At 43.4% G+C, this 15446-nt stretch overlaps 1 protein-coding gene across 7 annotated transcripts in view; it reads right to left on the minus strand.

The window, feature by feature from the left end:
• Positions 1-15446, minus strand: part of unc13bb (unc-13 homolog Bb (C. elegans)) — a 100344-nt gene continuing 84898 nt past the window's right edge. For 2 of the 7 annotated variants that reach the window (XM_031802410.1, XM_031802409.1), the window contains 16 exons: positions 13569-13695; positions 13379-13475; positions 13148-13291; positions 10534-10611; positions 10177-10254; positions 5961-5981; positions 5453-5476; positions 4908-4996; positions 4594-4740; positions 4298-4421; positions 4059-4190; positions 3725-3872; positions 3302-3358; positions 2960-3052; positions 2697-2856; positions 1-2547 (listed from right to left, as the gene is read on the minus strand). In XM_031802410.1, coding sequence (XP_031658270.1) covers positions 2262-2547; positions 2697-2856; positions 2960-3052; positions 3302-3358; positions 3725-3872; positions 4059-4190; positions 4298-4421; positions 4594-4740; positions 4908-4996; positions 5453-5476; positions 5961-5981; positions 10177-10254; positions 10534-10611; positions 13148-13291; positions 13379-13475; positions 13569-13695 — 1805 coding nt within the window. In that variant the 3' untranslated portion in view covers positions 1-2261. The remainder of the gene's footprint in view (positions 2548-2696; positions 2857-2959; positions 3053-3301; positions 3359-3724; positions 3873-4058; positions 4191-4297; positions 4422-4593; positions 4741-4907; positions 4997-5452; positions 5477-5960; positions 5982-10176; positions 10255-10533; positions 10612-13147; positions 13292-13378; positions 13476-13568; positions 13696-15446) is intronic. The other 5 variants (XM_031802412.1, XM_031802411.1, XM_020457273.2 and 2 more) reach the window with 3 other exon arrangements.

Genomic DNA, 15446 nt, shown 5'->3' on the forward strand with positions numbered 1-15446 from the left:
TATTTCTTAAATACTTTATACAAAATTAATAAATTGTAATGTACACATTTTAATGATCAATACCATGATTTTTCCAGTTGCAAAATAAAAATAAAACCTCACAAAAGTCCAGTTACTTGGACATACAACACGTGCTAACTATTGTAGTGATTCAATTATAGTGCAATGCTTCACAAGGTTTAAAAAATGTAAATGAAACAAAAAGTGAACTCTTGCACAGCTTGGCACAAGGAACATGTATGTTAGTGGCAATGCCCTTCTTAGAAGTAGACATTTTCCCCTAAATCAACAGCCCAAAAGATGTATTCACATTGGTACTGTAGATTCTGCATATAAAGCCCAGATATAGCTTTAACAGTGTGTGATGTTGCACTTTTCTTCTTTGTGTGAACATCAAACTGACAATTATTGTATGGACAACGGCAGTGTTACTTGACAAATAGCAAAAAATTCTCCTCGTTTCTATCAGGGATATGACAGGCATGCATTACCCCTTTCTGTATACTGTAGATCCAATAAACTCATGATACCGTACTGAACATCACTCCAACATTTTTTAAGAGGGATCAAAATGGAAAATAACAAAAATATAAATACTATATCTCAAAAAATTAATACATCTAAACAAATATAAATCCTCCAATACAATTAAAAACAAAAATAAAGTAACAGCAATAAGGAAAATCACAGACAATATCAGTCTGATACGGTTGATTTAGGTCAAATTGACCAACCCTCTGTATCGTTGTGAGACAAAAGAAACACAGAAAATGGGGGGTAAAAACATGTATATAGAAATCTTCTATTATCACCAATGTAAGGCCACTCAGAGATACAAGGAAACATAGCTGGAAAATATTTGCAAACCGAGAGCTTGGACTGCCTTTTCCTAGCCTCGTTACGAACCATACGAGGCTAGCCTTTCCCTCATCTGAGATTAAAATCATTTAAACTCCTCTGGTCCCAAAAGACCCTCTAGGTCCAGTTAGTATCTGTAGGGTCCTGCTAGAAAACTGCAGTAAAAAGCAATTCAAAACCACTTTGAAAACTATACTCAAACTCCATCTAGCAGCCCTCTGTTTGCAAAGTAGACCAGAGTATACATATGGAATAAATACATAAAAACTATAAACAAAATGGCTGTCATTGAGGGTTGGTTATTTAGCAGTGATTACTAAGTTCAAGACAGGGCCCTACATACACCATTGCTGTTTTTGATGTAAGAAGCAATAGTCCATATTAAAAAGTGCTCACCACTCTATCCTTAAAAGGAAGTTTCTCTGGATAGAAGGCAGCCCTTGTGTTAAGAACATTTGACAATTTAGACTAAAAAGTATTACAGTAATTCTTATTCAAAGTGCATTGTTAACACTGTATGGGACTAATGGGTTATGAATAGGAGCCCAATACTTGACAAGGCACACAACTTACAAACCCTTTACATTGAGTGCTGTTGACGTTACAGTACCTCATGTCAAAAAATAGGGGGGAGACAAACATAAAACTCACTTCAGAACCACCACACGGCACTAATTTTAATACAAAAACCCCCCCACCACTTTTCTACAGGGAAAAACGGTGGATTTGTACACTATATTTAGGAGTAGGGTACTTGACATGCTGTAGAAGTCCAAACGATAGAAACCAGGTGAATCTACTTCGAACAAAACACCAACAATGACATCCTGCATTTGGACCCTAATAGTGGCATCAATGAGATGAACATGGATCACGAAGAACACTAAAGAGAGATTGAGGAAGATAAACAGCTTTCTACTACAGTTACAGTTTTGTGTCTGAACTTCACACGTTCACAGCTTCTAAAGTGTAAGGCATCAAACATTTGGCCACAGTTGGGGGGGTATTGCACATGAACACTGAGGGGGATTGTGGGGTGAGGGGGAGACCCTGTACTGAAGTGCATACAGGCTGGCAGGAATTGATTGGCATATAGCTCCCATGGCATGTCCATAGTGCCAGACTGGCGAACCAACATAAGTACAATATCGTGTGAGATTGTGCCTAATAACCATTGAGTGAGAGAGAAACTAACTACGTATGTGTAGGAGATGGTGAGTGAGGGACACAAAAGGTGGAGTCTGAGAAAAACACAGTGAGTGACAGTGTGATGGTGAACCAGTGTCCATCAAACAGCCAATAGCAGCCAGGGGACATTATTAGTCCAAAGTAGTAGTAGTCAATGTGCTCCTATTACTTCCCACTTTACTAGAGGCCCTTCACACCCCTCCTTCAGGGAGACCTCATCTGCCCTCCTCCTCAGAGCGTAACTCAGACTTGAGCTTGACGAACTCCTTGGCCACCTCGTCGTTGGAGCGCTGGGAGAGGATGCGCATGGCGGTGAGGCCGGTCTCGTCCATGGTGACCCGCTGACCCAGGGGGCACCAGCACGCCACACTGCCCTTCTCTGCCACATCCCGCAGCTGCATCACAGCCATGCCCACCACCCGATCGGCACGGCCAAAACAATAGTCCTTCACACACATCTGCAGCTCGTAGCACTCAAAGCCATCCTCATTACCTAGGATACTGAGGAGACATGGAAGAGGGGAGGGAGATCATTTTTTACAACTTTACTTTTTTACAATTTTTACAATGAGCAATGGCTATTTCAAGGGAGTACACATTGATCATTTTAGGCAACAGGCTACTGTACTATTGCTTGGCTCTGGACTCACAAGTGGAAGGTCTCGTTGAACTTGGGCGCCCAGCTGTTGTTCTTGGACTTGGATTGGAACTTGCGCTTCTTGTCACTGAGGTGGGGTCCAATCATGGTGATCTCCACAAAAGGCCGGAACATCCCAGACGTCTGCCACTTCAGATCATTGGCTCCCACCACTAGTACAACGAGGAAGGAGATGAGTTTGTTTGTTGGGATGGGGAGAGAGCGAGAAGTGTTTATTGGAGTAATTGTTTTCCTTAACTCCACAAATATACAAACCTTTGACAGTGACTTTGTGCTCCCCAGTACCAGGGTGGGTGAATAGGTCGATCTGAATGGATATCTCTCCCACCGGCTTGTCCACTCCTGACCCTAGCGCACACAGATGGAAACACAAGACATTATCTTCCAGTGGTGGTCAGTGTGATTATAGATACCAGTAGTATCCTTTAGGGAGGAGGAGGAGAAGGTATGGGTAGGGTCATACAACCAGGAGGAGGAGCAGTCAACGTTGGTGTTTGGGGCAAACTCACCCACAGGGGCAGATGGGAGGGGGTTTATGTACAGAGTAAAGGAGACCGGTGTTGTTAGCACATGCTATCCATTCATGGCACCACCTACCCCTGGAGGGTTGTATTTTTTCTTTGGGAGTTAACCTAATACCCTTCCCATTGTGCACTGGTGAGGAGGCAGCAGAAAAGATCCCAAGAAAGAAGACAAATAAGCAAACAGTGTCAAATGGCAGCAGTGAGTCATTTTAGAGTTAGACAAATCACAGCACACAGAACAGTCACAGAGCCAGTGAAAGTTTGTTTCTAGGTATGTAACAGAGGCACAGTATTTAGCTGATAGATCAACTTCAAGCCCAATACTAAATAGAACAGTACTCAAGAGGGCGCACTGGAGCCTCTGGTGACCCCTGGTGGCAAAGCAGGGGAGAAGCAAAGGTCTTATTTTATGACTACTGTATTTAGTTAGACACAATGGGAAGCAGACTGATGCTATTGTGTGTGTGTGTGTGTGAGTGCGTGCCAGCTGCCTCACCTTGTGTGTGTTGTGTTGTGACGAAGGTCTTGATGAGCGTGTCTGTGGTCTGTGTGTAAAGGGACAGAGCGTGGCGTAGTGAGGTCAACTCAGGACTCTTCTCCAGGAACGCCTTCTTCAGACCGTTCCCTCCTGCATGGAAGTATTGCTGCAGAAGAGTGAGTGAGGAGTGAGTGAGTGAGAGAGAGCGAGAGAGATGAAGAGGGAGAAGGTTTGATTCCCTAATATACAATGAATGAGGCCTGTAATTAAAGGATCAGCAACACAGTCCCCTCATCATCTAAGTAGTAACTTTACCACAGGTGTATGTTTGTCTATAAACTTAAAGACAAACTTTGATTGTGTCCAGTGCTATATCCATGACAGCACACTGTTTCGGTGTCAGGCTTTTGGCCTCTCCTGCCATGTGATCTTTAAGCTTGGAGAGCTGCCCCAGTTCCTTGGCTGCAGACAGGATCTGAGCCCCCTGAGGAGAGGAATACACAACATTAGGTGACGGTGTGTTTGGAGTAGAGTCTCGTGAGGAAAAGGCCCAGGTTTGAAGGTAAATGTTAGGAGGGTGTTAGGCCTTACGAAGGTGTCGTTTCCTTGGGGCAGGACGATGGTTTTCTCCAGGCTGCTCATCACAATCCTCCACAGCTCTTTCAGAACCCGCTTTAGAACAGTCTTCTCACACGCTGTGGCAAACAGCGTTAACCTGCATAGACACACGGACGTTTAATGTGACAACACATACAGCAAATCAACAAGTACACAATCACGCAACATGGCACAACATACTGACAAAAACAACTGACTTCTGAGGGAACGCACCAAAATGGGCACCACCAAATCAGCAGCCAATAGAAAAGCAGGAGGGATCCACTCACTTTGAATCCAGGAAGTCCATAAGTGGCCGTAGCACGTTGTCTGAGTCGGCCTCCACCATGTTGCGGCTGTTGGCGTTGACTGGGCCCTTGATCTGGTACAGCAGAGAGGCCATCTGTCTCATACAGTCATCAATACAAACCTGGAAACTACAGGAGAGAAAGGAGCCACAGGTATTAGGGTTCAGAGCCAAAATGGACTCCATATATATGGACTCCATGTGTGCATGAGTTCACAGTGGAAACATTATGAGTGACATAGTATGGGGAGAGTGTACACGTTGGAATCCTGGGACTGTGTGGGAGCATGCGTGTACCTGTTTCCAAACGTGGTACTCAGCTCATCCAGCACATTGTTCAGCTTGACCTGAAGCTCATTCAGGAGGTCACTGGCTTCTGTGTCCAGCTGGAGACAAACAGGCAGACACACAGATAGTCAGACAGGCGCAGCGAAGCACACAGAGACAGTGTAATAAGTATAGAAGTACTGAGTACAGAATTGCTTTGGTAAAACAGTTAAGCATGATTCTCATAAACCATAGATATGGGGGAAAACAGCAACATAATTCCCTTTGATGCCAGATAATACACATACTGTAAAGTATGCGAATTGCAAGCCAAAGTAGAGCACACACAATAATTCAGCAGCAATGGAGAAAACATGTTATTCTGCTTTTTGCCAGTAGATGACCTAGTATGGCAAGAAAAGGCAATGGTCACTCAAACATCGTTTTCAGAGAAACTGTGAAAAATGTTTGACTGAAGTAGCGAGATTCCCTATACTTGCAATGTCACTGCTACTTCTCTTCCAGTTAGTTACAGTCATTGTTATTAGAGCCAACACTCCTGTAGACTAACCCACCTTTTTGTCGGTAATAATCACCACCTTCAAAGACAGCAGATGAAAGAAAATGGCGGTTTAATATGACAGCAGATTCATTGACTCAGAAGTATATTCTATTGGAGGACCACCAGGGGTCACAATGTGTCCCGTATCTACAACCACAGCATCAGTCTGACAGAAACCATCTGACAGAGGCCTAAAGCAACCACAGCCAGACAGATGACAACATGATGTGGCCCATTAAGCTAATGCTTCAATAGGCCAGCTGATACATGGACTGCCAGGGACTAGACTACATGTCTAGATTGCAGACAAGAGTATAGGACAGCTGTAGGGGAGACTACTGAAGGAGTTCTGCACCAGTGGATACGAGGAAGGCTTACAGGGGCTATAGGGAGAGATTGAGTATGTTTTTTTCATGAGCCTCCTGTACGTGTATATACTGCTGAGTAAGTGACAGTTAGTGAGAGTGATACAGTGTTAGTGGAGATGGGAACTGATGATGTCACATCCTTACTACACTCACCTTCTCGTCTTTCTTTTCAGGCTATCAGAGAGTGGGAGGGGGGAAAAAAAGGAGATCACCGTATTTATTGCTGTATTTTATCAAGAGCTAGTATGGAGGTAAAAACTAGAAATACATGGCAAATATCTGATGGTGCTATAAAATAATATTGTACCAATTGGGAAATGTGTTGACCAATGAACCAGTGACATTTTTGTGAGCAGCATAGCTACCGCTCAACTATACGACCCAGGGATAAAGGCACAAACTAACCCACCTTTTCCTCTGGGGGTGCATCCATCTTTGAGAGACGTACAATAAAAAATAAATAAAAGTCAAATGTGTCTTTTGTTGCAATAAAGTACAGACCAGCAACAGACCCAACTAGTACTAACAGCAGGAGAAGATTTAGGATAATAAACTTAACCAAGACAAAATTGTTAAAAGAGGTACAGTAAACCTTTGCATACATACTGTAGGACTACATACTGTAGGACTACATACTGTAGGACTACATACTGTATGTATGCAACACTTGTTTGTAATGAACCCACCTTCTCTTTGTCAGTCTATTGAAAACAAAAGAAAAGGGAAAAGAACTAAATCATTCAACTGCGTAGTAGTCTGAAAGTAAATGAAGTTGTGGGAAGGAGATGTCTGTGTAATGGAGCGCAAGACAGCTGCACTTGGATTTAGCCAACAGGTAAGGGACAACAGTACCGTAGTCATATAGGGGAAGAGTGTTGCACCAAACAGATGACCAGTGAAAAACCCAACAAGATCAAAGTCACCCGGGTAACGATGGTGGTGTCCATTCACACCAAGGCACAATGACGTGGCGAATGCGAGTGTGACCACCACTACGTGAGTGGAGAGAGGGGCAGTGAGTGGGAATGACTATATGTGACCATGACGATATCAGTGAGTGTGTCACTGACACAACCTCTACTACACCAACAAACCTCAACCTGCTCCTCCTCAACCACCTCCTCCTCCACACTTTCCTGAAGGGTTGGAGTGAGACAGAACACAAAACATACTGTGAACCTCCAGCCAGAGGCAGAACGGTTGATAAACCCTCAGAGAAATGATTGATACACTGAGTCGGTTTACAAGTTACACCAGCCGACCATGTCAACAATGACAGCAGTATCAGACATTACAGTATCATGTTCTGTATTTACAGTGCATTCGGGAAGTATTCAGGGAGGCCTTCTTCAGGGAGGTGACCAAAAACCCGATGGTCACTGACAGCTCCAGAGTACCTCTGTGGATATGGGAGAACCTCCAAGAAGGACAACCATCTCTGCAGCAGTCCACCAATCAGGCCTGTATGGTAGAGTGGCCAGAAGGAAACCATTCCTCAGTAAAAGGCACATGACAGCCCGCTTGGAGTTTGCCAAAAGGCACCTAAAGACTCAGACCATGAGAAACAAGACTCTCTGGTCTGATGGAACCAAGATTGAACTCTTTGGCCTGAATGCCAAGTGTCATGTCTGGAGGAAAACTGACACTATCCCTACTGTGAAGCATGATGGTGGCAGCATCATGCTGTGGCAATGTTTTTCAGTAGCAGGGACTGGGAAACTAGTCAGGATTGAAAGAAAGAAGAACAGAGCAAAGTACAGAGAGAGATCCTTGATGAATACCTGCTCCAGAGCACTCAGGACCTCAGACTGGGGCAAATGTTCACCTTCCAACACGACAACGACCCTAAGCACACAGCCGGGACAAGTCTCTGAATGTCCTTGAGTGGCCTAGCCGGAGCCCGGACTTGACCCAATCAAACATCTCTGGAGAGACCTGAAAATAACTGTGCAGCGATGCTCCCCATCCAACCTCACAGAGCTTGAGAGGATCTGCAGAGAAGAATGGGAGAAACCCACCAAATACAGGTGTGCCAAGCTTGTAGCGTCATACCCAAAACTCAGGGCTGTAATCGCTGCCAAAAGTGCTTCAACAAAGTACTGAGAGGGGGAAAAAAAAACAATTTAAATACATTTTTAGAATAAGGTTGTAGCTTAACAAAATGTGGAAAAAGTCAAGGGGTCTGAATACTTTCCGAATGCACTGTGCGGAAAAGGGGTCGTCAGTTTTCTATTTGAGGTTCAAAAACAATATATTATATATATGTATATCCATGTACAGAAAGTCCATACATACATACATAATGTCCTAGTCTTACACCCACCTGCCGCCATTCTATCATTTTGCCCATGTTGCCCTAGGGGGGGGGGAAAAGAAGGGGAAAATGCCCAAGTTTCTTTTATTCCTGCTAACTGCACGAAGTCATCACCACAGTTTGAAGGTCAGAGTGATTATAATGAAGACCTGTGTGAAGGCTTTCCAGGACACAGATAAAAAGACATGTCGTAACAGCAGAATGTTCATTATCAGTCAACGGTTTACGACCATTCCATTAGAATTGTACAATTTTGAAGATACTGTAGTTTATTTGAGTATTTCTGTCAAAATAAACATAACAGAATTGTTTTTTTTTATGTTACATTTTTTGGGGGGGCTTGTTGACAATGAAACTTGAACAGTGTGTCTTGTCTTTTAAGTGTCTAATTTGTGTTGCCAGGCAGAAGGGCGAGAGTCAGCATGTACTGGGAAGTTCCTGTGAACTCTTCCTACTAAACTTCATCTGAGATAACGCCATTCCTAATCACTCCTTCCCTCCCACATCTCCCTCCTCCTCTACAGGAGCCCAGAACAGTCCGCCTTTCAAGTTCATCTCCTCACAGCACGACGCAGAGCTTTGACGACAACATCACGGCTTCACACAACCCCAGAGTTGTGCTTCTTTGAAAACACAGTTCAGATTAAAGTTCCACTCTCTACATTCATTAGATGAACACTGATTGTCTTACCTTAGAAAAACCCAACCACAAGCCAAATGCCATTCATCAGCAGTGAATAAACAAACAATTCTGGATACTAGCTTATTCCATGCATTTCACACTTTCACAGCCCCAATAATCTGAAACTGATCCTCTGGGTGCAGAAGTTCTTACCATTACACTTCCATACCCTCAAAAGACTAAAGACTCATCTAATTGGCCACAGGGAACTATCATGTGAGAAATCTAGCTCCAGTATTTGACTTGTCTATGGTTTTACTATGGGGGTACCTAAAGGCTCTATAGAGGGTGAACTCTATCCTACAGTCGTCTAATGATAAATACCCACCAGAGTCTTTCTCTCCTCATCCTCAGTTCTGACCTGCTAGTCAGGGGGAAGGCGAGTTAGACAACGCTTAATATGCAACAGGATCTACAACACTTTGGCAACTATCAAACAGCCTCCGACCAAAAGTGAACGAACACCCACCTTCTCGTCCTCTTCTTCCTCATCATCCACCTGCTCGTCAATCTTAAGCAGCGGAGGAAACACCTATTTAAAGTCAATTTGTCAAAGTCTAGTGCTACAATTCAGCCATGGGTGCGTAAACCAAAACGATGGGATTACTAGGCCAAACAACAAACTGCTTTACTCAACATCCAAACCACATAACTGACTTACTACGCAGTAAGAACGGAACAATCATTCAGAATAAAGCATGTCCTAAACATACTTAACATATAGATACTACATTGTGCTCTTAAGTAGGGATGCTAAACATACTGAAGGGACGGTAATGAAAACCTATAGACCGCACATAGCTTTATGCACTCTAGGAAATTGATCTAGGGACATAATAGCATCACCAAGGGCATATGTTAATGTAACAGTCTAGTAGTCTACACAATAAGCACTGGCTTATAGCTGCTATTGATCTAATGCTTTATTCCACATGGCAGGATACTACAGTAGCACACATCCACTTCTCCAAGTCACGTGAACCATCTCCCTACCATTGCTTCCGCTTTTGCAATCTAGTACGGAAAGACACAAACATATTCATAATCTTGTCTATGAAGAACAGTCACACACAAAAGCAATTTGAACCATGTGTTCACATAGAGCAAATAGTTGATGTTCTTCATTTCTCTAGGTGTGATGCTAGAGTAGCACATCATTCACTCCTTTAAATCAAAACCTGCTAAAAACCAATGGCTGCTCGACCGGCTGCATGAGCCCAGAGACACAATGCGCATGTAGTTTTCTCCAGGAGGTTTCTGGTGGTCCAGAGCACAGTAAGTATGAACATTGTTCACCCCGATTCCATCTTACCCATCTGTGAAAAATAGCTATTTGTTATCATCTTTTCCCCATACATAGTGTTGCTGCTTACCTGTTTGGCACCCATGGACTCAAACATCTTCTCCAGCTGGATACGCAACTGCTGCACATTGTTCATCAGTACACAGGGCTACGAAGGGGAAGAGAGCGAGCGATAGATAGAGAGACCATTTAGAGGTTGAAACTCCCATTGAAAACACTAAGGATACAGTGCATTAGGAAAGTATTCAGACCCCTGGACTTTAACATTTTGTTACGTTACAGCCTTACTCAAAAATGTGGAATAATGTCTAAAAAACTATGAATACATTTTAGAATAAGTCTAACGTAACAAAATACGGAAAAAGTCAAGGGGTCTGAATACTTTCCGAATGCACTATGATGTGTAAGGCAGAATATGAAGACTTACAATCTTCTCTTTGTCAGAGTAGGAGGGGAAGCTCTTGGTCAGAATGGCACTGTACTGCAGAAGAACTTTGGCAATAGTCTGTGGGGAGGAAAACAGGTCATTACAGTGTCATTGGAAATATGTTCTCTCATTCCAACCACTAAATGACTGTCATCCTTTTCTGTTAATGGGAAGTGGCCTTTAACACTGACTAGAAGCTAGTGTGTTTTTTAGGTAAAGTTAGAGTGAGGGTATGTGAGGTTACTGTCGGGTAACTTTTCTGGACTACTGCTGGAATGAGTCCTCTGAAAGTAGGAATGCATTCTCTGAATATATTCTCTGTGATGAAAAACCTCAGTCTCTCTATAGACTGTGCCAGCCCAAGCCCAGCTAGAAAGTACGATTGTCGCATTAGACATTTCTATTTAATAAGAACATATCATATCCAATTCCTTTACACAAATGTTAAAGTCCCCCAGACAATGCTCGGGCTGCTTTTATAGAAATAGGATTTTCTAAGGCTAATATCTGTAATAAGGGTATAGTACTCTAAAATAAGAAAAGCAATGGTAAGGATTTCTCTAAAGGAAAGAGTTGGCTGCTTTCCGAAGAAAATGCAATGGGCGGTCATGATCATTAATCACTTTAATGAGATTTGGGGCTATTTCAAAATGTTTGAGCAAATGCCAAACTTTCTCTCCCAGTAACCAGGTTTCCATCCAACCATTTCATGCGAGTAAAGTACATGTCGGAAAAATGTTGCGACAGGCCTGATGGAAAAGCTCATTTGTCGGAAAATGTTGAGAAAAAAAATACACTAGACAAGGTGGGATCTTTTTGTGTGAATAAAATTGGGCGAGAAATGGCGGGATAAACTTGGAGTCACACAATGATATGTTGTGTGGTCCTCGCACTACAACTCGGGAAAGCATACAATTTATTGGGCTACAGATGAAATAAATTCTTCACAGGGTTGGGCCTCCCGACTGGCGCAGCGGTCTAAGGTACTGCATCGCAGTGCTTGGGGTGTCACTACAGACCCAGGTTTGATCCCAGGCTATGTCATAACCAGCTGTGACTGGGAGTCCCATAGGGCGGCACAGAATTGTCCCAGCGTAGTCTGGGTTTTGGGATGGTTTAGCGGAGGGGGCTTTAATTGGCTCATCGCGTATTAGCGACTCCTTGTGGTGGGCTGGGTGCCTGCAGGCTGACTTCGGTCGTCAGTTGAATGGTGTTTCCTCTGACACATTGGTGCAGCTGGCTTCCGGGTTAAGTGGACGGGTGTTAAGAAGCGTGGTTCGGCGGGTCATGTTTTGGAGGACACATGACTCCACCTTTCCCTAGCCCGTTGGGGAGATGCAGCGTTGAGACAAGATGGAAATTGGGGAGAAAAATTTAAATTAAAAAAACTTCAGGTTGATGAAAGTGCACGGTGATGAGCTTGATGTTGTTTTCCAATAAATATAGAGGGTCTTATTCTGGTAACATGATGATCAATGCTTGGGTGCCGTTTGAGAAACAAAAATAATCTCACTATTTTGTTCATAATATTCTCAACATGTAGCTGGCTTAACCAGGATCTGGGGAAAAGAAATGACGAATATGACTAGATCTCTTCTCTGCCCAGAAAGCTACCATTCATGCTACCACTCACCAGCTCTGCGGGTTTATGTCAATATATATGTTTGTTACTCACCAAATATGCAACAATTGTAATTTACTGCAGTTATGCCCGGTACGTACTTCCAGAATAGGTGTATATGAAAATGTACAAGCAAATGTATTGTTTTTGACCAGAAAAGGCACCGCTAGGGTTTCAATCATTTGGTCCCGGAATCAGGAGGGAATGAGCCACAACATGCTGAATCCTCCAACAAGGATTTCTGGAAAACCAGGGAATTTATTGAAAGTTGACACAATTTTGCAACCCTAGCGATGCCTCTTCTGGTCAATTTTTTAAAATTGATTTAGACCCATTTTGGAAGTACAATACATACCAGGTGTAATGGCAGTAAACTACGTTAGATGCAGGCACATTTGGTGAGTAACAAACATATTTTGACATAACTCTTGCAGAGCTGGTGAATGGTAGCTTTCTGGTCAGAGATCATCATATTCATCCTATCCTTTGCCCAGACACTTGATCAGTAGATAGCATACCTGCACTGTATGTACAAGCTCTTGGCTAGAGCGCACACTGTGTGCCAAGTACAGAGTGGGCACATTCGCAATATAAACACACATTTATTCATGAACAAAACCATTAGAGTTGAAAATGCGGTGGAAGCCCATTTAACTTGTATTTTTTTATTTGGTACATGGAAATGTAACCACACGTTATTCTTATGTGCACTACGTCATCACGCACAGCCTTTACAAGTGAATTTGATGGAAACACATCTCAGGTGTGAAAATGTGCATATATTTTTTTAATGCCAATTTTTTTTATATTCACATTCAAATATGTTGCCAATTGGATGGAAACCTAGCTATTGTTTGAAAAACATTTCAAGCCTAAAGTAGAACTCAAGCATGACTTGAATCTCACAGATGGTGGAGATGAGAGAACAATCTATCCCAACGGGCATTTGTCAACAGGTCAGACAGGTAGCTAGGACAACGAGGTTAAGGTTACCTTGGCGAATCGTCGGCTGTAGTGGGCCATGACCTTTGGGTCAGGACAGTCCAGTTTCTTGATGATCTCAAAGCTCTGGTTGAGCTGGGTGAAGACGTCCACCACCGAGCAAGAGAAGAGAGCATGCTCAGATGTCTGCTGGAACTGGTGGGAGAAGGGGATGGAGACAATTGTAACTATATCGTTTATAGTGAAGAGCTGACAAAGATTGGTTATTTTCCCGTTACTCACTCCATCTTTCTTGTCTCTCTCCAGAGCTCCATGCATGAACTCCATGGAAACGCTTTCATTCTCATCCAGCCACTGCAGCACAAACTGTAAGAACCACCTGCACATGGGAAAGATTGGCGTAAGGGGTAAAATAGAGTGAACCTATTTTTATACACATTTCTTAAGTTAAAACAAGTCATGGTTAACTCACGATGGGTAGTCGGGTACAACCCCTTTGAAGTTTGGCAGGTCCTTCACATACTCATTGTACAGCCACTTGACCTTGAAGTGCAGGTTCATGTAGTCGGCACTCTTACAGAGCCGGTGCTTTTCATGCTCTGTGGAGACAAACACAACAGAGAGTGAGTGTGTGTCTCTCTGAGGGTGTTTCTCTTTTTGTGCGTGTCATTATGTACAAGTGTGCATAAATATGCACTTATGTATGAGTGTCTGAGTCATAATATTACTGTAAGAGAAGTATGGATATTTAGGGCACAGAACAGGTAGGATTCTGTAAGCTTGGAGGTAGAGGAGTGAAGAGCAGCCAGCCACCCCCAGCGGGCTGTACAGCCACAGCCAGGTGACATGAGGGCTCTCCTCTCTCAACTGGGCATTGAAGTGGGCTTACTGCAGGCTGAGTGTGTGATGGGCAGCTCCACTCCCCTTGTGCCCCTGGGCACGGTGATTAACACACACAAAACATCGAGAGACATCTATCATTGGGAGAGTGTGAAAATGAGTTTCATGAGGACAGAGGAAAGTTAGAGATGTACAATCCACCTCTGGGGAGAGGTAATAGATGGGGTCCTGGGAGACATGAGCAGCTTTCACACCCAGCACATCTACTCCCTGCTTCTGTCGCCCTCTCGCTCTGCACCGCATGAAGCTCTACTGTGTCTCACATCCCCAGAACTCCTCCATCCTCCCCTCTCTCTCTCCATACTCAACTTCAGTGTAGCTTGCTCCATATTCTTCTCCCTCCCTAGTAATCCCACTCAGCCCTCCGCCTTGCCCTCGTCGGAATACGGTAAGTAAAACATCGTCAGAAACTGTCCGACCACAGAGAAACAGCCTTCCCTATAGGATTACCTTTGCATCTCTGTTGGGAATGACAGTTTTCACTGGAAACACAGATCTAACTATGTTTATATGTTGGGGGTTCTGGGAGGAGAACAAGACAAGAGGAGTGATGGGGTGGAGTTGATGCTCTTACCAGCATAAAATGTCTGCCCACGAAGGTGGAATTCAGATGGGGCTAGAACACAGAGGAATGAGCACGGACCGAAGGAACGAAATGAAAGACAACAAGGCAACAAAATAGAAAGAAATAGATCAAGATAGAAGTGGAGAGGAAGATGGAATGGAGACGAGCTCCAGTAGAAATAAAATTATATTCAACACTAAAATACATGATATAAACTAGGTGGTACCAGCCCTGATAGCTGATTGGCTGACAGCCGTAGTATATCAGGCCGTACACCAGGGGTATGACAACACGTTTTCTTTTACTGCTCTAATAAAGTTGGTAACCAGTTAATAATAGCAATAAGGCACCTCGGGGGTTTGTTGTATATGGCCAATATACCACGGCTAACGGCTGTATCCAGAACAGTACCTAAGAACCGCCCTTAGCTGTGGTATATTGGCCATATACTGTACCACACCCCCTCAGGTGTTATTGCGGAAATATCTAACGGCTAACAGAATACTGGCACTTGTAGAATAGCATAAGAAGAGGGTCTCTTATCATTTACAGTACAGTATGCAGTCTTACCCTGAAGCCACTGGTAATGATCAACGTTATCCATTACTGAAAGAAAGACATGGTAGAAGACACATACACAATGCTGAGACAGAGACGGAGCCACAGACAGGGGGTGGAGAAGACAGACTGGGGAGATTTCCTTTTCCTTCTACTGTTACTTAGTACCTATAGTACACTCCACATGAACAGTTGAAGTCAGAAGTTTGCATAAACCTTAGCCAAATACATTTAAACTCAGTTTTTTACAATTCCTGACATTTAATCCTAGTAAAACTTCTGTCTTAGGTCAGTTAAGATCACCACTTTATTTTAAGATTGTGAAAT

The sequence above is a fragment of the Oncorhynchus kisutch genome, linkage group LG23, assembly GCF_002021735.2.
Source record: "Oncorhynchus kisutch isolate 150728-3 linkage group LG23, Okis_V2, whole genome shotgun sequence".
NCBI lineage: Eukaryota > Metazoa > Chordata > Actinopteri > Salmoniformes > Salmonidae > Oncorhynchus > Oncorhynchus kisutch.